This window comes from Pongo pygmaeus, chromosome 10, assembly GCF_028885625.2.
Source record: "Pongo pygmaeus isolate AG05252 chromosome 10, NHGRI_mPonPyg2-v2.0_pri, whole genome shotgun sequence".
In the NCBI taxonomy this organism is placed as follows: Eukaryota; Metazoa; Chordata; class Mammalia; order Primates; family Hominidae; genus Pongo; species Pongo pygmaeus.
This window is the reverse complement of record NC_072383.2, coordinates 121522343-121547582: the sequence shown is the minus strand read 5'-3', so window position 1 is coordinate 121547582 and position 25240 is coordinate 121522343. Positions and strand designations below refer to the sequence as shown.

The 25240-nt window shown below is 44.4% G+C and overlaps 1 protein-coding gene across 3 annotated transcripts in view; it reads right to left on the bottom strand.

Moving 5' to 3' along the window:
- Positions 1 to 22146, bottom strand: part of CCDC62 (coiled-coil domain containing 62) — a 49452-nt gene extending 27306 nt beyond the window's left edge. Inside the window, exons 1-6 of one of the 3 annotated variants that reach the window (XM_063647148.1) lie at positions 21960 to 22146; positions 18974 to 19166; positions 15358 to 15524; positions 10871 to 10972; positions 8042 to 8213; positions 4840 to 4941 (exon numbers count right to left, since the gene is read on the bottom strand). In XM_063647148.1, the coding sequence (XP_063503218.1) occupies positions 4840 to 4941; positions 8042 to 8213; positions 10871 to 10972; positions 15358 to 15524; positions 18974 to 19166; positions 21960 to 21995 (772 nt within the window). In that variant the 5' untranslated portion in view covers positions 21996 to 22146. The remainder of the gene's footprint in view (positions 1 to 4839; positions 4942 to 8041; positions 8214 to 10870; positions 10973 to 15357; positions 15525 to 18973; positions 19167 to 21959) is intronic. The other 2 variants (XM_054441856.2, XM_054441855.2) reach the window with 2 other exon arrangements.
- Positions 22147 to 25240: the final 3094 nt, after the last annotated feature.

Below are 25240 nucleotides of genomic sequence, written 5' to 3'. Positions count from 1 at the left end.
AAAAAAAGTGATTTGTAGATTTGTAGATTCAGGGATTATTTGTCTTTCCTTTTGTGGGGGATAGAATAAGGGTGATTTCCAAATCTCTATACTTAATACATATTACTTTAATTATTTATTTTTAAATTTTAAAAGATAAAATATTTTAAAAAATAGAGGTGGGGTCTCACTATATTGCCCAGGCTGGTCTTGAACTCCTGGGTTTCACCATGTTAGCCAGGTTGGTCTCGAACTCCTGGCCTCATGTGATCTGCCTGCCTCAGCCTCCCAAAATGCTGGGATTACAGGCATGAGCCACCATGCCAGGCCAAAACTGAGACAGTTTAACAGTGGAAGTGATATCCGTAGTGCATCTGACTCAGTGGGTCTCAATTCTACATGCCTTTCATGTTAACAGCATCCAAGCAGGGTGTACTCCTAATGTTTAAATAAACCTGTTTTGTTATATTTCCAGCTACTTCGGAGGCTGAGGTGAGAAGATTGCTTGAGCCCAGGAGTTTGAGACCAGACTGAATCAACACAGCAAGACACTGTCTCTTAAAAAAAATAAATAAATACTTGTTTTGGATATAGCATGGTCCCTAAACAAAAGCCAACTACTTTATCTGGCCCTCAGAGTAATTTTAAATATATCTGAATGTTGGCCAGTGGGGTTGTTGGGGGGCGGTGGGGGAGGGCAGGTGGTCAAAGAAAAACAAAAACAAAAACAAAAAATATATATATATATATATTTGAATGTTGCCTTAATCTCTGATTTTAGAATAATCTACTTTTGCGTAAGAGGCAATGCCACTGTAAATATAAACATTTCCCTAGTTCAGATAGTTTTCTCCACGGCTGGGTTTAGATGAGAGATCAAAGTGGATTGGGTCTGACTATTTTCACAAGTTGGCCACAGAAAACAAAGAGGTAAGGAACTCTCTGCTGTTATCTGCCTGAACAAGCAGCCTAAGATAAAACAATGGGAAGGGCCTTAGACGCCCGGAACCTGCTGAATTCTGATCAAGACTCTGCCTTTTACCGCCTGGGAGACCTGAGGCAGACACTCAATCTATAAGAGCTCACCTACAGGACTGTCAGGACCCACAGAAATGTAAACTAGTATCATTGTTCTCTTTGCAAACTCCTTACTCCTAGTTATGTACAAGCAAAACATGTCCCTCAGCCTATGTAAGGAACACGCCTGTAATCCCAGCACTTTGGGAGGCTGAGGCGGGTGGATCACGAGGTCAGGAGATCGAGACCATCCTGGCTAACACGGTGAAACCCCATCTCTACTAAAAATACAAAAAATTAGCCGGGTGTGGTGGTGGGCGCCTGTAGTCCCAGCTACTCGGGAGGCTGAAGCAGGAGAATGGCATGAACCCAGTAGGCTGAGCTTGCAGTGAGCCGCGAACGCACCACTGCACTCCAGCCTGGGTGACAGAGAGTGAGACTCTTTCTCAAAAAAACCAAAAAAACAAAAAAAAACCCTGCATTTTCAACAAGTTTTAAAATTAAAAGTAAAACTTTAAGACATCTTCCAACTTCAAATAAAACGTGGTAACATCTGACTGGGTGTGGTGGCTCACACCTGTAATCCTAACACTTTGGGAGGCCGAGGCGGGTGGATTGTCTGAGCTCAGGAGTTCAAGACCAGCCTGGGCAACACAATGAAACCACTCTCTACTAAAGTACAAAAAATCAGCCAGGTGTCGTAGCGTGTGCCTGCAGTCCCAGCTACTCCGGAGGCTGAGGCATGAGAATTGCTTGAACCCAGGAGGTGGAAGTTGAAGTGAGACAAGATTGCACCACTACACTCCAGCCTAGGCGACAGAGCAAGACTCCATCTCCAAAAAAAACAAAAACAAAAAAACATAGTAACATTTAGCCATAGCACTTGACAGCATATTATCATGTTATGCCTTTAAAAATTCTTTTTTGGGCTTAAGCCAAGCATGATGGCTCATGCCTATAATCTTAGTACTTTGGGAGGCCAAGGCAGGAGGATTATCTGAGGCTAGGAGTTCAAGACCAGCAGCCTGGGCCACATAGCGTGACCCTGCCTCTACTAAAAATAAAAATAAATAAAAATAAAATTAGCTAGGTGTGATGGGATGGGACACATGCCTGTAGTCCCAGCTACTCAGGAGGCTGAGGTGGCAGGATCACTTGAACCCAGACAGTCGAGGCTGCAGTGAGCTATGATTGCACCACTGCACTCCAGCCTGGGCAACAGAGCAAGACCCTGTCTCTACAAAATAAATAAATACTTTTGTAGGCTTTGTTCACTTTTATAGTCAAAAGTAACTATAAAATTGGTTATATAAAATTGTCTATATTTTGAAAAAGAATAAAACATACAAAAATTGTTTTCAGACAATGGTGTGAGATTGTCTTCAGTTAAGAAGATGTTTAAGGAATCAATTTAGGATGCCAGGTGTGGTGGCTCATGCCTGTAATCCCAACGCTTTGGGAGGCAGAGGTAGGAGGATCGCTTGAGCCCAGCAGTTCCAGACCAGACTGGGCAACATAGTGGAACCTCATCCATACAAAAAGTTTAAAAATTAGGCATGTGTGATGGCATGTGCCTGTGGTCCCACCTACGTGGGAGGCTGAGGTGGGAGGATCACTTGAGCCTCAGAGTTTGAGGCTGCAGTGAGCCATGATTGTACCACTGTACTCCAGCCTGGGTAAAGAAATCTGCTTAGGATATGATAAAAATCTTTCACAAAATCGATTTATTACAATATTAGCTAACAAATTCCATGTATTTTACTTAGTAACACACAGTAGAGTGCATGGGTAAAAAGTGATTAATCAAAAAGAAAAGAGACTAACGTATTCGTTAAGCTTTGTTCTTTCCTTTGATCTCTCATAGCATTTTATGCATAGCAGTTATATAGTAGTAAATTCTGTGGGCCTGTGAGCTTCTGAGCATATTGCAGGGCACTTGGCATACAAATGCTGGTCCAAGGACTGTGTGAATGCAACTGTAAAGCTACAAATATGTGATATCTTTAGCAGCGTAACGGGTTATCATTACTTGCAGATGCAGCAATCCTAGAAATGGTGAAAATAGTGACCTCTAGTGGCAGAATACCACACTTTCCCCTCCATCTTTAATCACAAGAGATTAAAATTAAGAATTCCATTTCACTTAAAACTTCTTAGGCCGGGCATGGTGCCTCACACCTGTAATCCCAGCACTTTGGGAGGCTAAGACAAGAGGATCACTTGATCCCAGGAGCTAGAGACCAGCCTGGGCAACACAGTGAGACCCCTTCTCTGCAAAAAAATTAAAAATTTAGCCAGGCTACTTGGAGGGCCAAGGCGGGAGGATTCCTTGGGTCCAGGAGTTTGAGGCTGCAGTGAGCTGTGATTACACTGCTGCACTCCAACCTAGGTGACAGAGTGAGACCTTGTCTTTAATTTTTTTCCCGTTAATTTACAGACAAACTACATTCCATTCCCTGCCATATTCCTTACCTACCCCCAGTATCTCAGAGTTTCCACTGGTGAAGGCCTCCTTCTCCACTCCCAACTGAGAATGACTGACATAGAGAGATTGTTGACATCCCTGCCAGCCAAGATGATTCTACTGGGCTTTCTTTTCAGTGGTTTGTGTTAGGAAAGTCATCGATTTAGAGGTAAAGTTCCGAAGAGAAAATCATATGAACACTTTTTGGTCTACTGATACCTACCCTCAGTCCCCCTTTTACTAGGGGTACGCATTCATTAAAAAACTCCTACTTTGAGCACCCATACAACTATTCTGTTTTTCACTTTCAGTAAATTACATGATATATTCAACAATTTATTATAAAACAGCCTTTGTGTGAGATGATTTTGTCCAAATGCAGGCTAATGCGAGTGTTCTGTGCATGTTTAAGGCAGGCTAGACTGAGCTATGCTGGTGGGTAGGTTGGCTTCATTAAATGCATTTTTGACTTGCGAGGGGTTTATCGGAATGTAACCCTGTAAGTCAAGGAACATCTATGTTATGTTTTTAGTGAGAAGCAGAGTCACACGCTCAAGCTGGAAGGGAGAGTAGCTCATTTTACAGAAGAGGAAATAGTGACTGGGAATGGGATGGCAGCATTAACACTCGCTGCTTGGTCCCCCATTGATCCCGCAAAGGGTGTTAAAAACAAACAAAAAGACCGGGCGCGATGGCTCATGCCTGTAATCCCAGCACTTTGCGAGGCCGAGGCGGGTGGATTATCTGAGGCCAGAGTTTGAGATCAGCCTGGCCAACATGGTGAAACCCCGTCTCTACTAAAAATATAAAAATTAGCCAGGCATGGTGGCCCGTGCCTGTAATCCCAGCTACTCGGGAGGCTGAGGCAGGAGAATTGCTTGAACCTGGGAGGCGGAGGTTGCAGTGAGCCGAGATCATGCCACTGCACTCCAGCCTGGGCGACAGAGTGAGACTCTGTCTCAGAAAAGAAAAAAAAAGCCGGGCTCATGCCTGCAATCTCAGCACTTTGGGAGGCCAAGGCCCGTAGATCACTTGAGGTTAGGAGTTCAAGAAGACCAGCCTGACCAATGTGGTGAAACCCCATCTCCACTAAAAATACAAAATTTAGCCGGGCGTGGTGGCTCACACCAGTAATCCTAGCTACTAAGGAGGCTGAGGCAGGAGAATCGCTTGGGCCCGGGAGGCAGAAGTTGCAGTCAGCCGAGATCGCATCACTGCACTCCAGCCTGAGTGACAGAGCAAGACCCTGTCTCAAAAAAGACCCTGTCTCAAAACAAAACAAAAACAAAAACAAAAAAGCATTTTGGGAGAGGTATAATTCCTTTAGCCTGTCATCATAGCAAGTCTAGGTTACAAATACATTCGATCATCTGTTTTACCAGTAAAAAGCAATTCATCATGCAGGCAACTTTTCTCTTGCTTGAGGCGAATGATCTCTTCCCGTTGCTCGTTATTTTCTGTTGTCTTTTCGTTGAGGTCCTCTTCACAACAGAAGAAAAAGAAAGTCCTCAAATAAATACTAGTTTCCAGTCCTCATATACACACTATGCCTAACTCTCATGTCCTCAGCGGCCCCTTCCAGTCCTGACGGATCTATAGACAAAATCTGTTTCACAGCCAACATCTCCACACCTGGCAAGGACCCTGGTTGGAGGCTTCGTTTACTCTCATCTGACTGACCTCCCTGCACCAGCCTTGTCTCTCCTGTGACAGCCCAGTGTACACAAAGCAATCTTTTAAAAATCAAAATCTGCCCAGTGCAGTGGCTCATGCCTATAATCCCAGCACTTTGGGACCAGCACTTTGGGAGGCCAAGGCGGACAAACCACTTGAGGCCAGGAGTTTGAGACCAGCCTGGCCAACATGGTGAAACCCTATCTCTACTAAATATACAAAAATTAGTTGGGTGTGGTGGCATACACCTGCAATCCCAGCTACTCGGGAGCCGGAGGCAGGAAAATCGCTTGAATCCAGGTGGTGGAGGTTGCAGGGAGCTGAGATCATGCCACTGCATTCAACCTGGACAACAGAGTGAGACTCCAGCTCAAAAAAAAAAAAAAAAAAGTAAAGTAAAATAAAAATAAAGGCCAAGTGCAGTGGCTCACACCTGTAATCCCAACACTTTGGGAGGCTGAGGCGGGTGGATCACTTGAGGTCAGGAGTTCGAGACCAGCCTGGCCAACCTGGTAAAACCCCGTCTCTACTGAAAATACAAAAATTAGCTGGGCGTGGTGGTGGGCACCTGTAATCCCAGTTACTCAGGAGGCTGAGGCAGGAGAATTGCTTGAGAGGGAGGCAGAGGTTGCAGTGAGCCAAGATTGCGCCATTGCACTCTAGCCTGGGCGACAAGAGTGAAATTCTGTCTCATAAATAAATAAATAAATAAAACTAAAAATAAAAATCTGCTCGTGTCATTTCTCAGTGAAAAGGCTTGCTACTGCACTGAGGATGAAATCCAAATTCATTACCGCAAACTGCAGAGCCCAGCATGACCTGACCCGCCCATCTCCCCACTGCTGTTCTCTCCTTTCCTTCTGTTCCTTGAATATGTCTGTGGTATAAGAAGAAACAGATGTGGTTTTTGTCCTCTGTTCCTGGAACAGAGCTCCTAAAACTTGTGGAATTTCCTAAGTGACAGAAGCATCTTTTGTCATTCATGAAGAGCCCCAGTTGATTACACCAGAGTACATGCTAACGAGGTGACTCCGGGTGGAGCTCTTACGTGGCCTCAGGATGCAGACAGCCACCAGAGGACAGGGCTGGAACATGCAGTCCTACTTGTGGACCTCCAGGAAGGGGAGGGAGGGCTGGAGATTGAGCTCTATAAAAATTCCTCTTCTTCTTCTTTTTTTTTTTTGAGGCAGGATCTTGCTCTGTTGCCCAGGCTGAAGTGTACTGGCATGATCTTGGCTCACTGCAACCTCCACCTCCTGGGCTCAAGAAATCCTTCCACTTTGCCTCTCGAATAGCTGGGACTACAGGATCACACCACCATGCCTGGCTAATTTTTTGTAGAGAAAGGGCTCTGCCATGTTATCCAGGCTGGTCTTCTTGAAGTCCTGGCCTCAAGCAATCTGCCTGCTTTGGCCTCCCAAAGTGCTAGGATTACAGATGTTAGCCATCATGCCCAGCCACTATTTTTCTTTTCTAAAAAAAAAAAGTTTTAAGCTGGGTGCAGTGGCTCATGCCTGTAATCCCAGCACTTTTGGGAGGCCGAGGCAGGTGGATCACAAGGTCAGGAGTTTGAGACCAGCCTGACCAACATGATGAAACCCCGTCTCTACTAAAAATACAAAAATTAGCCCGGTGTGGTGGCATCCACATGTAATCCCAGCTACTCAGGAGGCTGAGGCAGGAAAATTGCTTGAACCCAGGAGGCGGAAGTTGCAGTGAGCTGAGATCACGCCATTGCACTCCAGCCTGGGCAACAGAGCGAGACTCCATCTCAAAAAAAAAAAAAGTTTTAATATTGAATTTATAAAATGTTTTAATATATAAATATTGACAGAATAGACTTCTTTCTACATGAATATTTTACCTCAGTATATATAAACATTCAATAAATACCAAATACCTAGAGTGTAGCCCTTGTGCTGTGCTATTAACGGTACACTGAAAAAGAGAAGCAGAGTCTGTTCCTGCTGCCAAGGGGATGATAATACGATTATGGTTTTAGCTGAAGCTACAAATGGAGATAAGACCTATGGCTAACCATAGGTCAGGGCATCATAAGGACAACATTTTCGAATGCTGAATCTTTTAAGTTAAATCAGCAAAGATCGGCTGGGTGTCTTGGCTCACGCCTGTAAATCCCAGCACTTTGGGAGTCCAAGGCAGAGGGATTCACCTGAGGTCGGGGGTTCCAGACTAGCCTGGCCAACATGGCAAAACTCTGTCTCTACTAAACATCCAAAAATTAGCCAGGCATGCTGGTAGGTGCCTGTAATCCCAGCTACTCGGGAAGCTGAGACAGAATAGCTTGAACCCGGGAGGTGGAGGCAGTGGTGAACCAAGATTGTGCCACCGCACTCCAGCCTGGGTGACAGAGTGAGATTCTGTCTAAAATAAATAAATCGGCAAAAATAAAAATTCCTAATTTCAGAATCAGAAGTTTCTGCCCTCACCATAGGAAGAAATGCCCTGGCTAGCCTGCTAGCAAGAAGATGAAACATGGGAAGAAAAACTGCCCAGATGGGAAGCTCAGTGAGGCCCAACTGCAGTCAGCCAACTCCCATTTGCCTCTAGACGTGTGGGTTTAATAAATGCTAGGACTGTCTGCCACTGAGATACTGATGTTGTCTGCCACAAAGCATGTATTAGCAACAGCTAATGGTACAGCCACTTCAACTAAGGCAGGATTACTTTAAAATATGATACATTCTGCAGTTTTCCCCAACTCTGTTGTATATCTTATAAGACACAAATTGCAGCATAATCCTATATAAATGAAATGGACATTTCACGTTAGGGTCTAAGGCCAGGAATTGATCTATTCTCAAGCATAAGGTTAAGTGAACCCAAATGAAGAAATATATTCCCAAGATAATACATTTGTATCTTAAATGTAGGTCTCTTCCTTACCTTTTAGTTTGTTGACTTCAATCTTAAGTGCCTTCAATTTCTGCTTATAATCTTGCTTTTCTTTCACAATACAAGTCTCCGCCATCCTGGCGTCACGTAGGGCATGCTCTAGCAATTTAAATTTACCCGAACAGTCTGCAATGTGATTAACTGCCTCAATAATATCTTTGTCCTAAAAACCAAATTTGAAAACGGTTATCCTAGATTCTTAAATTCCAATTAACCAAGAAGAAAAGATAACACTTACTAAGATCTTATCGTGGGCCAGGTTCCATTCTAAGCATTTTTCGCATATGAATTCATTTAATCTTTACACTAACTCTATGAGGGTGGTACTATTGTTCTTGCCAAGTGACAGATGAGTCAACAGAAAGGCTGTGTTCCTTACCCATGGTTACACAGCTAGTTAGTGGTGGAGCCACCATTTGTTCCTAGCTGGCTGCCTCAGACACTATGTACTGAACCACTACCCCTTACTCTCTCTCAAAAAGTTAGAGCCAGACCATTCCATTACCTAAGAAACTATAATAGCAACAGGAGGGTGGGTGGCCCCTGGGTGGGAAAATCATCCTCTGGATTATATAGGTAAGTCTACTGGCCCACCATTCCCTCCCATTTTCCAGCTTGTTAACATGACAGACTCCACAACAACATCATTCCAAATCTCCCAAATTAGAATCTCTTAATTGTTGAGGCAGTTTTAGTTACCAAAAAAGGTATCTGCTTCTTGAAAACTCAAACAACACCTAAAAGTATAAAAATAAGTAAAAGTTCTATCCCTCCCCCACTCACCTGGAATAACTGTTATTAAGAGGTTTTACCCCTACTGAAGTCTAAATGTTTCTGCTACAGCATCATAAACACACTCCTAAAAATCACATTGTCTGCACATCTCACACTAGGACTTATAGAATAATAGGGTTGGGGCAGGCCATGCAAAAACCCATGGAACTTTGCGACCAGGTCAGGAGCAAAAAATAACCGTTCTAATAAATACAAGAACACAGTTCCATTAACACCAGGACACCCACGACAGTCAATCCCTTTCAGCCTTAAACCTGGGATTCCTACTTGCTCCTTTGATAAGGATGTCCTTGGAGGGCATCTGCTTCTAATGGGAACCATTTTCATCAAATAAAATCTCTAAGACTAGGAAAACACAGCCTTTTTTTTTTTTTTTTTTTCAGATGAAGTCTCGCTCTGTTGCCAGGCTGGAGTGCAGTGGCGCGATCTCGGCTTACTGCAACCTCTGCCTCCTGGGTTCAAGCAATTCTCCTGCCTCAGCCTCCCAAGTAGCTGGGACTACAGGCGTGTGCCACCATGCCCAGCTAATTTTTGTATTTTTTAAAATAGAGATGAGGTTTCACCATGTTAGCCAGGATGGTCTCAACGTCTTGGCCTTGTGATCCGCCTGGCTCAGCCTCCCAAAGTGCTGGGATTACAGGTGTAAGCCACTGCTCCCGGCCTTCTTTTTTTTTTTTTTTTTTTTTGAGATGGAGTCTTGCTCTGTCGCCCAAGCTGGAGTGCAGTGGTGCAATCGTAGCTCACTGCAACCTCCACCTCCCGGCTTCCAGGGATCCTCCCACCCCAGCCTCCAGAGTAGCTGGGATTACAGGCGTGTGCCACCATGCCTGGCTAATTTTTTTGTATTTTTAGTAAAGACAGGGGTTTCACTATGTTGGCTAAGGCTAGTCTCGAACACCTGACCTCAAGCAATCCACCCGCCTCAGCTTCCCAAAGTGCTGGGATTATAGGCATGAGCCACGGCACCCGGCCTCCAGGAGCACAGCCTTCCTAACGCACCCACTGTTTTAATGGTGGGGAAATGCCTTGGCAGCACCTTCAGACATACCTACAGCTTTGCCAGAGTTTGCTATGATGGAAACCAGAGAGGTTGTTGAAGCCACTAAACTGTCTGCTACTTGACTAAAGACATGACTGTAGATTTTAATATCTTCTCTTTAATTTAATTTAATTTAATTTAATTTTTTTTTTTTTTGAGACGGAGTCTCGCTGTCACCCAGGCTGGAGTGCAGTGGCACGATTTCGGCTCACTGCAGGCTCCGCCTCCCGGGTTCACGCCATTCTCCTGCCTCAGCCTCCCGAGTAGCTGGGACTACAGGCGCCCGCCACCTCGCCCGGCTAATTTTTTGTATTTTTAGTAGAGACGAGGTTTCACCATGTTAGCCAGGATGGTCTCGATCTCCTGACCTCGTGATCCACCCGCCTCGGCCTCCCAAAGTGCTGGGATTATAGGCGTGAGCCACCGCGCCTGGCCTTTCTCTTTAATTTTAAGAGCACTTGCCCCAATCACTTGAAAACAATGTGCTGAGAAAAAATCACATATTTATTAGCGTGAGCATTTCATTATACCAACATTGTTCCCTTAAACACCAATTGTCAAAGACACGTGTAACAGCAGGAGAGTGTGTATCGTTGTATATTGCATATTGGTGACTATATCAACTGCTTGATTGCCAATGGTTTTTCTCTCCATTAAAAAAAACCTATCAAGCAATCTAATGGCCCATAACTCTATGAGACCTAATAATGGATACCCAGGGAGAAAACAAGTTAATTCAGACCTGCCAGCCCACAGAATGGGCCTTGGAGACAGAAGACCAGAAGCAGAGTCCTGCCTCCTTTCTTCATGCCTTGGGAACATCATTTTAAACTTGTTTCCCTCATTTCTAAATGGGCGTTTTAAAAAACAAGAGCAACGTTGGTAGCTTCACATTTCTGGGATGCTAGGGACTTGGGTAAGATAATGAATATGGATATAAACTACCAAGCACTCTGGCAAATGAAAGAATTCTTATTTTTGATTACCTTTAGCTTTATCATTGTCGTGAGAGCTTGTTCTCGAGCTTGTAGCTGTCCTACCTGAGCAGAAAGTTCCACTAACGTGTTGCTGAGAGTTTCGTTTCTAGCCTACAAGAAAACAACACAGATGATACTGCTTGAGTCCTTTTAAAGCTTTCACTACTCTTGCTAGCCACAATCTGCCTTATTTCTCTATTTTGTTTTTTCCTTGTTTAACTCATTAGTAACAAAAAAGAGTTGGTAACGGAGTGGGTTAATAAAGCCCACATTGTTTTAGTAACAAAGTGGGCTAAGAAAGCAGTCATCAAAAAGGAATACAAATATATATTTCTCTATTAATTCTACCATCCTCTCAGTACTTGTATTTGCCCTACTGAATTATGTTGGCGATGCTTGTAAACATGTCTATTTCCTAATATCTTTTATATGTAATTTTAGGTTGAGAAGAGGCAAGAAAATGAATGAATGAGAACTGTATTAGTAAGAGATTTCCTTTGTTGAAATAAAGTAGCATTAGTGAATTCTGTGAATTTAAAAAATATTCTTTGTCGAAAGAACTTCATACTGGGGTATTCCTACTCAACAATTATTTAAAAAAAACACATAGTGCTATATCTGATATAATTATTGTGTATACAATCTATTTACTAGTTGAGAAAAATAACCACCAGGCTTTTTATTTTTTGAGACTGAGTCTCACTCTGTTGCCCAGGCTGGAGTGCAGTGGTGGGATGACCTTGGCTCACTGCAACCTCTGCCTCCTGGGTTCAAGTGATTCTCCTGCCTCAGCCTCCAGAGCAGCTGGGATTACAGGCACACGACACCATGCCTGGCTAATTTTTGTATTTTTAGTAGAAATGGGGTTTCGCCATGTTGGCCGGGCTGGTCTCGAACTCTTGACTTCGGGTGATCTGCCCGCCTTGACCTCCCAAAGTGCTGGGATTATAGGTGTGAGCCACTGCGCCTGGCCTTTTTTTTTTTTTTTTTAAAGAGATAGGACCTCACTCTGTCGCCCAGGCTGGAGTGCAGTGGTGCACTCATAGCTCATAGTAACCTTGAACTCCTGGGCTCAAGCAATCCTCCCACCTCAGCGTCCCGAGTAGCTGGGACCACAGGTGCTCACCATTATGCCCAGTTAATTTTTATTTTTGTATTTTTTGTAGAGAGGGTCTCGCTATGTTGCCCAGGCTGGTCTTGAACTCCTGGCCTTAAGCGATCCTCCCACCTTGGCCTCCCAAAGTGCTAAGATTACAGGCGTCAGCCACTGCACCCAGACTAATTATTATTATTATTATTATTATTATTGAGATGGAGTCTTGCTCTGTCACCAGGCTGGAGTGTGGTGGCATGGTCTTGGCTCACTGCAGCCTCCGCCTCCTGAGTTCAAGCGATTCTCCTGCCTCAGCCTCCCAAGTAGCTGGGATTACAGGCACGTGCCACCATGCCCAGCTGATTTTTGTATTTTCAGTAGAGATGGGATTTCACCATGTTGGTCAGGCTGGTCTCGAACTCCTGACCTCGTGATCTGCCCACCTCGGCCTCCCAAAGTATTGGGATTACAGGCATGAACCACCGCGCCTGGCCTCCGAGCCTAATTAGACTTTTAAAAAGATATCTTTAGGGGGAAATTTAAATGCATGTTACTAAGTGAAAAAAGGCAATCTGAAAAGGCTATATACTGTAGGATTCCAAGTATATGACATTGTGGAAAAGGCAAAACTATGGAGGTGGTACAAAGATTCGTGTGACCGGGGTGAGGGGGAGGAAGGGATGAATGGTAGGTCACGGAGGATTTTTAGGACAGTGAAACTATTCTGTACATACTATAATATAGTAGAAGATATGTGTCATTACACATCTGTCAAAACCCCACAGAATATAAACACAAAGAGTGACCCCTAATGTTAACTGTAATCTTTAGGTGACAATGAGGTATCCATGAAGATTCACCAATTATAAGAAACGTACCACCCTGGTGTGGAGGTCAATCGTGGGGAAGGCTGGGTGTGTGGATACAGAGTGTGTATGAGAACTTTCTTTACTGTCTGCTCAATTTTGCTGTGAACCTAAAAATGCTCTAAATAAATAAAGTGTATTAGTTAAAAAAGATCTCTTCCACTTTTTCATGCAACATAATCAGTAGATATTCTAGAATAGTTTTTACTTATTTTATAGCTAGAAACTATCTAGAATAGTATTCTTTTAAAAACCATAAAATAAAAATCTATACTATTATGAATTAAGACTCATTATATTACCAAGACGTATATGAAATATCACTAAGAAATAAAAGAATGGGGCCGGGTGCGGTGGCTCACGCCTGTAATCCCAGCACTTTGGGAGGCCGAGGCGGGCAGATCACGAGGTCAGGAGATCGAAACCATCCTGGCTAACATGGTGAAACTCCATCTCTACTAAAATACAAAAAATTAGCCGGGCGTGGTGGCCGGCGCCTGTAGTCCCAGCTACTCAGGAGGCTAAGGCAGAAGAATAGCGTGAACCCGGGAGGCGGAGCTTGCAGTGAGCCGAGGTGGTGCCACTGCACTCCAGCCTGGGCGACAGAGCGAGACTCCGTCTCAGGAAAAAAAAAAAGAATGAAGGATATAACAAATAAACAGGCTGGCTTTCTGCACCTCTCATAAGCATGAACTCAAAAAATATCTGATGACTGACCAGTTAGAAGAGAAAACCAAAAAAATCCATCTTTTTTTTGACAAGGAGTCTCGCTGTTTCCCCCAGGCTGGAGTGCAGTGGTGCGATCTCGGCTCACTGCAACCTCTGCCTCTCAGGTTCAATTGACTCTCCTACCTCAGTCTCCTGAGTAGCTGGGACTACAGGTGCCTGCCACCACACCTGGTTAATTTTTGAATTTTTAGTAGAGATGGGGTTTCACCATGTTGGCCAGGCTGATCTCAGACTTTGGACCTCAAGTCATCTGCCCACCTCGGCCTCCCAAAGTGCTGGGATTATAGGCATGAGCCACCGTGCCGGGCTCAAAAAACCAGTCTTACAGTTTTTATTCCCAATATGCCACTAACATTATAAGATAAGACACAATAATTGGCTGGGCACAGTGGCTCACACCTGTAATCCCAGCACTTTGGGAGGCCGAGGCGGGCGGATCACCTGAGGTCGGGCATTGGAGACCAGCCCGACCAGCATGGGGAAACTCCGTCTCTACTAAAAACACAAAATTAGCTGGGCATAGTGGCGCATGCCTGTAATCCCAGCTACTCAGGGAGAGTGAGGCAAGAGAATTGCTTGAACCCAGGAGGCAGAGGTTGTGGTGAGCCGAGATCGTGCCATTGCACTTCAGCCTGGGCAACAAGAGCGAAACTCCATCTCAAAAAAAAAAAACAAAAAAACCCACAATAATTTAGAAAACATCATTGAGGCTACCAAAACTTGATTATACCCTCTCATCTTTGAGGAAAGCTTTCTAAAATAACTCATTGTTGATTAAATGGTAGCTGCTACTAAACCAAATGGCATAATAGTTAAAAAGTGTTGTACTGAAGCTCAATCTCTAAGACAGGATAGTGCTGTGCAGCTAACCAAAACTGTAGGATAAACACAAAACTACAAGGGGTGGATGAGTGTAGATACCTTCATACACACATGTATGCATTTTTGCATTGGTTGCTTGTTGTTATTGTTGTTTTTTATTGAGATGAGGTCTCATTATGTTGCCCAGGCTGGACTTGGACTCCTGGGCCCAAGCGATGTTTCTGCCTCAGCCTCCCCAGAAGCTGGGACTACAGGTGTACACCACTGTGCTTGACTTACATATGCTTTTTTTTTTTGGTCACCCAGGCTGGGGTGTAGTGGCACAATCACAGCTTATTGCAGCCTTGACCTCGTAGGCTCAAGTGATCCTCCTGCCTCAGCCTCCCAAGTAGCTGGGACCACAGCAGTGCACCACCACACCCAGCTCATTTTTGTATTTCTTCTTTTTATAGAGACAGGCATTTGCCATGTTGCCAAGCCTGGTCGCGAATTCCTGGGCTCAAGCAATCCTCCCACCTCAGCCTCCCAAACAAAGAGCTGGGATAACAGGCATGAGCCACCAAGCCACTGTGCCCAGCCTCACATGCATTTTTAATGAAACATTTAAATCTAATTTTTCTTTTTTCTTTTTTTTTGAGACAGAGTTTTGCTCTTGTTGCCCAGGCTGGAGTGTAATGGCACGATCTTGGCTCACTGCAACCTCCACCTCCCGGGTTCAAACGATTCTCCTGCCTCAGCCTCCCGAGTAGCTGGGACTACAGGCGTGTGCCACCACACCCGGCTAATTTTGTATTTTTAGTAGAGACGGGGTTTCTCCACGTTGGCCAGGCTGGTCTCGAACTCCTGACCTCAGGTGATCCGCCCGCCTTGGCCCCCCAAAGTGTTGGCATTACAGGAGCCACCGTGCCCGGCCAAATCTAATTTTTCAATAACTGAAACACAAAGGGAATTTGGACTAGTGAAGCTTATCAAAAAATAATCCCAACCTCAAGGTCTTCAGAGAGAAGAGAAGAATGCGTTGCCTTTTGAGCCATTTCCTGAAGCTGTAGTTGGGTCTTTTGGAGAGCTGTTTGGCATTCCATTTGATTGGATTCAAGAGTTTTTACCTTCTTCGTGAGTGACCTGATTATTTCAGTTCTTTTATGTAGTTCACCTGAGGGGAAGTTCATCAGTAATTTGTAGTCAGACCTTCAGCTTAAAAGGCATTATTTTCAAAATGGGTGGTTAAAAAGTAAAAATGTGCTAGAGAATTTTTAAAAAGACTATCTTCTTTTAAAACCTTTTATTATGAAATGCACAATATCACACCTAATCAAGAAACAGAACTGTGAGCAACTGGAAGCCTCTGGAGGTCACTTCCTGAACATAATCACTCCAGTTTCCACTTTCCCAACCATGACCCTGATCTTAGAGTAATCACTTTCTAGCTTTTCATTACAGTTTTACCAGTGACCACATGCCTCAAAATTATAGTTTAATTTGAACCATATAAAAATGGAATCATATTCTGAGAATTCTTCTGTTTGCTTTTTTTGCTTAAGATGATGATTCTGAGATTCACTCAGTTGTGTGTAACTTGTGTTTGTGCACTAACATTGCTAGGTAATATTCCACTGAATGATTACACCAAAGCTTATTTCTTTTTTATTTTATTTTAATTTTATTTTATTTTTGAGACAGAGTCTCGCTCTGTTGTCCAGGCTGGAGTGCAGTGGTGCGATCTCGGCTCACTGCAAGCTCCGCCTCCTGGGTTCACACCATTCTCCTGCCTCAGCCTCCCTAGTAGCTGGGACTACAGGCGCCTGCCACCACGCCTGGCTAATTTTTTTGTATTTTTAGTAAAGACAGGGTTTCACCGTGTTAGCCAGGATGGTCTCAATCTCCTGACCTCGTGATCAGCCCACCTCGGCCTCCCAAAGCGCTGGGATTACAGGTGTGAGCCACCGTGCCCCGCCTTCTTTTTTTGTTGTTGTTGTTGTTGTTGTTGAGACGGAGCCCCCCCTCCATTGCCCAGGCTGGAGGGCAATGGCACGATCTTGGCTCACTGCAACCTCCACCTCCCAGGTTCAAGCGATTCTTCTGCCTCACCCTCCCAAGTAGCTGGGATTACAGGCGAGCACCACCATGTCTGGCTAATTTTTTGTATTTTTAGTAGAGATGGGGTTTCACCATATTGGCCAGGATGGTCTTGATCTCCTGACCTCGTGATCCATCCTCCTCAGCCTCCCAAAGTGCTGGGATTATAGGCGTGAGCCACCGCACCTGGCCTACCAAAGCTTATTTCTAATATTGATGGTCATTTAGGTTATTTCCACTTTGCAGCTATGATAAACAATGCTGCTCTGAATATTCTTTTACACGCATCTTTTTTTTTTTTTTTTTTTTTTTTTGAGACAGAGTCTCGCTCTGTAGCCCAGGCTGGAGGGCAGTGGTGTGATCTCAGCTCACTGCAACCTCTGCCTCCCAAGTTCAAGCAATTCTTCTGCCTTAGCCTCCTGAGTAGCTGGGCAAGAGCCAGCATGCCCGGCTAATTTTTGTATTTTTAGTAGAGACAGGGTTTCACCATGTTGGCCAGGTTGGTCTCGAACCCCTGATCTCAGGTGATTCACCTGCCTCGGCCTCCCAAAGTGCTAGGATTACAGATGTGAGCCACAGCACCAGGCCTTTTTACATGCATCTGGGTGCATATTTTCAAGAGTTTCTTGAGAGCCTTGCTTCTCAAAATGTGGTCCCTGGACCAGCAGCAACAGTGGCATCGCCTGAGATGCCTGTTAGAAATGCAGACCCTTGGGCCCCAGACCTATTGTATCAGAATCTAAATTTTAACAAGACCCTTAGGTGATTCCTGTGTCTATCAAAGGGTGAGAATATTCCTAGAAGTGGCTTTGCTGGGCTGTAGGATATGCACACCTTCAGCTTCACTAGATGCTACCAAATGATTTTGCACACTAGCAGTGACAACTGACTCCCACCAGCAGCGTCTCAGCTTTCCCTTGGTGCCATACTTTACCAACACCTGATAATTTCTGCCAGGCTGGTAAAGGTAAAATAGTATCTCAATTTGGTTTTCATTTGCATTTCCCTAACTACTAATGAGAATAGGAAACTTTTAATATATTTATTGGCCATTCAATTTTCCTCTTTCCATAAGGTGCCTATTCAAATCTTGCTCATTTTAAAATCAAATACTGATGGCTACATATAATGTGGGTTATATATGTTATATGTGTTATCTTTGTTCTTTAACATGTTTATGTAAGAGCTATAAGATGTTATACTGCATTTAATGAGCAACCATTTTAAACACTGTGTGTATATACGTGTGTGGGTGTGGTCAGAGTAAAATCAGATGGTCATCAAAAAACGAAAATATCATATATTTGGGTTTTTTGTTTGTTCCTTTCTTTGTTTTGACAGAGTCTTGCTCTGTCGCCCAGGATGGAGTGCAGTGGCGCAGTCTCAGCTCACTGCAACCTCTACCTCCCAGGTTCAAGCAATTCTCCTGCCTCAGCCTCCTGAGTAGCTGGGACTACAGGCACCCACCACCATGCCCCGCTAATTTTTGTATTTCTAGTAGAGACGAGGTACACCATGTTGGCTGGGCTGGTATCGAACTCCTGACCTCAAGTGATCCACCTCCTCAGCCTCCCAAAGTGCCGGGATTACAGGCATGAGCCACTGCGCCCCACCAAAAATGACAGATTTGGATTGTCACATTTACAGAATCCTTTGAGTAATGTTAAGTGAAAAAAGATTATTTTTCTATTATACAGATCTAGTGTTTTCTCCTCTAATGCATTCTACTAACAATCTAGAGTCAATGGAACATTCAGATTTAGGGCAGCACTAAAGGAATGACAGAATTAAAATATGGTATCAAATAAACTTTTTGCAACCATTTTTGAGACAGCTGTAATTTTTTTTTTTTTTTTGAGACAGGGTCCTGTTCTGTCCCCCAGGCTGGAGTGCAGTGGCGCAATCTTGGCTCACTGCAACCTCTGCCTCCTGGGTTCAAGTGATTCTCGTGCCTCTGCCTCCCGAGTAGCTGAGATTACAGGTGTGCGCCACCACGCCCAGTTAACTTTTTGTATTTTTAGTAGAAATGGGGTTTCACCATGTTGGCCAGACTGGTCTCGAGTTCCAGAGCTCAAGTGATCCGCCAAAGTGTTGGGATTACAGGTGTGAGCCACTGTGCCTGGCCGGACAGCTATAATTTTAAAAGATGACCATTTTAGGAATTTAAGATCAAGTTCAATACCAAAAGCCTAAAATCTTTCAGTTTAGTTTAAGAGAAATGGCTAGTCATATGGCATCTTCATTCATACTCCTGTTCAAAACTTCTGCTTCACCACTGGCGCTCACCCCATGTTAACTGGAGCTCTATCCAGCCCCCTTTCTATATTGAAATACTTTGCTTGTCCTACTGTATTTGTGTGTGTCTGTCCCACTGTGGCTGTTCATAAAGTCCTCCTGTCTCCAATGAGCCTAAACTTGACGACAGCAGGGATTGCAGTCTTTACTTCCTCTCTATCTTCCCCATGAGCCCATCAATGTGTTAGCACACAGAGGTGCGTAACTGTTGTCACTGAATGTATTTCTGACCTTCTAATTTGCTGCAACGTTCTTCCAATGTCAACACTTTCTGCCGATCCTCTTCCCATGAAAGAAGCTGTTGCTGGTGCACTGCAACCATGTCATTGAGCTCTTTATCTCGATCTTTCAATTCTCCAATGAGCAACTGCAGCTCCTTCCGTTGTTTCTCAATAGTGGAAATCTCAACTTCTGACCCAATGTTCTAAACATAGAAAGCGGTTTCACATCAAAACAGAATGAAATCAATAACAAATCAGCCAAAGTCCCTTTTCCAAATAAGTATATCTTCTTTTGCTGCCAATTCTAAGTAGTTCAATTAAGTTTTAAGTTAATAACATGGCAGCAAAAGATTATATATACTTAAAACATGTTCAAGTTAAAATCTACCATGCACTCTGCCTCTCTACAATTTTCTGTCATGCCATACGTACCATGCCTAAAAAGTGGGACTGTTTCTAAAACCCACTGGGTAAACAAATAAACCTATTTCTGCACTTTTTCTCCCCCTTTGCCAAGAACCCTTTTCTCTGCCAATCAATAACATTATCCCTCACCTTGCCCCAGCAATTTGAGTAACCAAGTACAGGTAAACATGAAATAGTGGCCAGGCGTGGTGGCTCACGCCTGTAATCCCAGCACTTTGGGAGGTCAAGGTGGGCCGATCACCTGAGGTCAGGAGTTCGAGACCAGCCTGGCCAACGTGGCAAAACCCCATCTCTACTAAAAATACAAAAATTAGCTCAGTGTGGTGGCACGCGCCTGTAATCCCAGCTACTGAAGAGGCTGAGGCAGGAGCATTGCTTGAACCCTGGAGGCAGAGGTTGCAGTGAGCTGAGATCGTGCCATTGCACTCTAGCCTGGGCGACAAAAGCAAAACTCTATCTCAAAAAAAAAAAAAAAGGAAAATCATGAAATAGTTACTGTTTAAATGTAAATGATCCTTACTAAAGAATGGGAATTTTAGTCTATAAAAAGAAAATTAAGTCTTCCAGTGTTCAATATTCATGACAACTACAACATCTAAGGCATCTATACATACTCAATCTATTAAGGGCAATTTAATATTGTAACTGATCCAAATACAACATACATCATTAAAAAACAAATTCTGTAAGGAAATTTTTCACATGTACCCAAAGACAATAGTACGATAAACTCCCATATACTTAGTGCCTGGGTTCTACCATTATTGAGATTTCACTGCGGCTGCTTCAATGTCCTTTTCTTTTCATTATTGGTTAAAAAATACCATTTCACCCTTACATACTTCAGAATGCATCTCTAAAAATGAACATTTCCTATATAACCGTGATGCCATTTTTATGTCTAACAATATTATCTATTAATACAATAATTTCTTTGAAGCATACAGCATTTTAAAATCTAACAAGTTGGTCTGACCAAATTGTGATCCCAGAATTAGCCACTTAGTGGCTACATAACCTTGGGCAAGTTACTTAACTTCTCTAAGCATTAGTTTCCTCACCTGTAAAACAATAGCAACTAGCAAGGATAGCAACAACAGCATTTTAACATCTTGGAGTGGCGAAGATTAAACAAGACAAACTCTGTAAAGTACTGAGCACAAAGCCTGGCCCGTTGTAATCACTCAACAAACATCAGCTCTCGTTAACACTGTAAACCACATTTCAAATCATGGTGCTGTCCCTGCCTATGAAATAAACAACTAAAAGTGTTACTTTAATAGAGTTCCACCTTAAAGACAGTAATTAAAGGTTCACCAGCGGCCCTTTGTACCTCCTTACTGCTTTTTGAAAAGTAAGATTTGTAAATAAACAAGAATAATGAGGTTGGGCTCAGTGGCTCACACCTGTAATCCCAGCACTTTGGGAGGCCGAGGTGGGCAGATCACCTGAGGTCGGGAGTTTGAGACCAGCCTGGCGAAACCTGTCTCTACTAAAAATACAAAAATTAGCTCGGCATGGTGGTGGGCGGCTGTAGTCCCAGCTATTCGGGAGGCTGAGGCGGGAGGATCGCTTGAACCAGGGAAGCAGAGGCTGCAGTAAGCCGACATTGCGTCACTGTGCTCCAGCCCTGGGGACAGAGCCAGACCCTGTCTCAAAAATAAATAAATAAGAATGATGAATAAATTACAGTTACTAGTCTTAACAAGGAAAATGGAATTTGGAGTCAAGGGATTTCAAGTCCCAAGGCTTGAATTCCAGTGTTGGATTAGCCTTTCATTCATGCATTCAACAAATAATTTATTGAGTGCCAGTGGCTGGGCCACAGACCGCCAGGCAAGGAGCACATATTCCACTCTAGGAAAACAGGCAGTAAACCGAGTACACAAAGGCAGGTCGTCTACACTGATGGACGCGAACCTTGGGCAAGCCCACTTCCAGACTTTTTGGTACAGTGGAGCTGTGAGAGCTCCTTCCCCTACTTGCCAGGTTGTGTAAATTAAGGACACCCAGCGAGGTAAATGGGAAAGCAGCTCCCCAGACGCCAACCGTCCTCCTTAAACAGTAAGCACCGGGTACGCGCTACTCTGTGGCCTGGGCTGAATAACAAGGTGTTATTGGGTTAAGGAAACGGTCGTGACGCCGTTTTCCTCTAGTGTATTGTTTCTTTTTTTTTTTTTTTGAAACGGAGTCTCTCCCTCTGTCACCCAGGCTGGAGGGCAGTGGCGCGATCTCGGCTCACTGCAAGCTCCGCCTCCCGGGTTCACGCCATTCTCCTCCCTCAGCCTCCCGAGTAGCTGGGACTACAGGCGCCGGCCACCACGCCCGGCTAATTTTTTTTTTTAATTTTTAGTAGAGACAGGGTTTCACCGTGTTAGCCAGGATGGTCTCGATCCCCTGACCTCGTGATCCGCCCGCCTCGGCCTCCCAAAGTGCTGGGATTACACGCGTGAGCCACCGCGCCCGGCCTGTTTCACATTTTAAGTAGACACCGTTCTTGAGAAGCAATAGATTTCGACCAATGTGCACCGTTCCCGCGGCGCCCCGCCGCGCCCGGAACCGCCGCTTACCTGGCGCTCGGCAAGGAAGGCTGCCGGAGGGTTCATAGGTGTTTCCTCCGCCTCCGGAGAAGGCCGGTGTGGACGACGTCACCTCAGAAACGCCATCGGCGCGCCTGCCCCGAGCGGCGGGGGCGAGCCCGGAGCCCCGGAGCCCCGCGCCCTCGGCCGATCCCCGCCCAGTACCCCAACCGCCTGCCTGGCGCCCACGCGGCGTGCGCCCGCCGGGGCTCGGGGCTCCCCGCCAGGGTTTCCCGGCCGCAGCCCCGCTGCGCTGGTGGGCACTGTTCTTCTACCTCGGAGACTGGGGGCTCCCAAGTGGCTCAGGCTGCGTATGGACGCTTTTTGCCCACGCCCGAGGCTCCGGCGCTGGAAGGCCTCGAAGAACCGGCCGTTCACCACTACCCAGGGAATGAATAAGTGAATAAAGGCTGCTGCGCTGCCCCCAGCACTCTGGTTTATGACATTTGAGTTGCTCACTTCCCTATCTTCCATCTTGCTCGCTCCTGTGTAGCTGGCTCCGAGAACAGGACCTGACTCTCGAATGCGTGGAGGCAGAGCCCAGCCCTCGGGGATAACAGTTGCGGGCCACCCTAGCACCTTTGATACTTTAAACCAAGAATCACAGATGAAGAGGGGGAAATTTAATTTTGGGGGCTCCTGAAAAGCAATGAGGAGAACCACGGTACTCTGTCATGACAACATCTACGATATTCTGGGTTGAATCTAAGCTTTTTCACCTGTCCTTCCATAGTCACCTCTTCATCCCCCTTTCACTCTTCCTAAGATGTGGGAACAGGACCAGGAAAAAATAAGGCTTATCACACTTCAACCCTGGCTGCCCATCCCTGAATGCTTAACCCATCAGACAGCAAGACAATTACTAAATACGGTCTTACAGGGTTTCAACTTTACTTTTTGGTTGAATATGAAATACCAAAACATGCCCTTGTGTTCAAAAAATACAATCTGAAAATGGAAAAACAAAATTAAGATTTCTTACTTTGAAGCTTTACTGATAGGCTATTTGGGAGACCAAGGCAATGTCTTAGAATTTAAAATCAAGAAAGCTGGGCGCAGTGGCCTGTAATCCCAGCACTTTGGGAGGCCAATGTGGGAGAATTTGTTGAGTTCAGGAGTTTGAGACCAGCCTGGGCAACATGGTGACACTCGTCTCTAAAAAACTTTTTTTTTTTTTTTTTTTTTTTTTGAGATGGAGTCTCGCTCTTGTTGCCTGGGCTGGAGTGCAATGGCACAATCTCAGCTCACTGCAAACTGCCTCTGGCCTCAAGCAAATCTCCTGCCTCAGCCTCCCTAGTAGCTGGGATTACAGGTGCCCGCCACCACGCCACCTTTTTTGTATTTTTAGTAGAGATGGGTTTCACTACCTTGGCCAGGCTGGTCGCGAACTCCTGACCTCAGCTGACCCACCCACTTCGGCCTCCCAAAATGCTGGGATTACAGGCGTGAGCTACCGCACCCGGCCAAACAATAAATTTTTTTTTAAACTGGGCGTGGTGGTGCACTCCTGTGGTCTCAGCTACTCAGGAGGCTGACTTGAGCTGGGAGATGGCAGCTCCAATGAGCTGTGATCATGCCACTGCATTCCAGTCTGATCGACAGTGAGACCCTGACTCAAAAAAACAAAAATCAGGCCAGATGTGGTGGCTCATGCCTGTAATCCCAGCACTTTGAGAGGCCGAGGCAGGCGGATCATGAGATCAGGAGTTTGAGACCAGCCTGGCCAATATGACGAAACCCTGTCTCTACTTAAAAAAAAAAAAAAAAAAAAAAAATTGCCACATGTGGTGGTGCCCACCTGTAGTCCCAGCTACTCGGGAGGCTGAGGCAGGAGAATCGCTTGAACCCAGGAGGCGGACGTTGCAGTGAGCCAAGATTGCGCCACCTCACTCCAGCCTAGGCAATAGAGGGAGACTCCGTATCAAAAAAAAAAAAAAAAACACCAACCACCACTACCACCAAAACCCAAAACCAAATAGCCAATAAATACAAAAAGGTGGTCTACTTCCCTGACCATCACAGAAATGCAAAAAAATAAAAATAAATAAATAAATCAACAAAGCAAATTCTGGGTAGTTGCTAAAAACAGCCTAGCAGTAGATGACTGCATTAAGTTGGTGGTGATGAGATGTAAAGGAATGCGGGTTGAATGTCAATTTTTGAAGCGAGGAGTGTTTTAATTCACATTTCTTAGGTTTCACCATTGTTAAGACTTGGTATTTTTCTAGAAAGTCCTCAAGTGCCATTGTTCACCAGGCAACGATGTGTAACACTCAGGTAAAAACACGTGTACAGGCTGGGTGCAGTGGCTCACACCTATAATCCCAGCACTTTGGGAGGCCGAGGTGGGAGGATAGGTTGAGCTCAGGAGTTTGAGACCAGCCTGGACAACATAGGGAGACCCCCCCCAACTCTATAAAAAATTTTAAAATTAGCCGGGTATGGTGGCATGTGCCTGTGGTCTCAGCTACTCTGGAAGCTGAAGTGGGAGGATCACTTGAGGCTGGGAGGTCAAGGCTGCAGTGAGCTGTGATCACGCCACTGCATTCCAGCCTGGGCAACAGAGTGAGACCCTGTCTCAAAAATTAATAAAATTGTGTGTATCTAGAATAGTAAGAAATTAGGCTCATCTTGATTATGGTTCATAAATAGTAACTAAGCATGGTAAGAGGATTATGATGGCAAGGTACAAATTAAAAATCTCAATAGTTTTTACCTTCGCTCCCCACAGGTTTTCTTTAAAACAACAACAGAAAAAATTAAAGAGAATACATAACTTTAAAAATATGACAGAGGTGAGAGCTACAAGAATTACACTGCATCTGATTTTATACTCACACAGTCTAATCCAAACTGAAGTTCTGAATGAACTTTTCCCAGTCTCCCTATTTGATTTCCTAAATAAAGGAATTTAGTAAATAATGAGAACAGGGAACTAAAAGATAAAATTCATCTTTAAAACAGTAATTTATCAACTTTTAAACTAAAGAGTGACAAAGCTACCACAGACTGGCTTTTATGTAATAATAAAAAGTTTAAAATCACTTACTGTCAGCATGTTTTTTAAAAATGAAACTTATCAAAACTATATGCAAAAAGTATTTGCAATAAAAGTTGCCAGCTTAATCATGGAAAATCTCTTATAAGGCTGCTTAAAGGTTCACGTTTTTTACTAAAAATGGCAGACTGTGAGAATGTGTAAAATCAATTTTTTAACTATTAGTACTTTTTTTTTTTTTTTTTTTTTTGAGACCAGGTTTCACTGTTGCTCA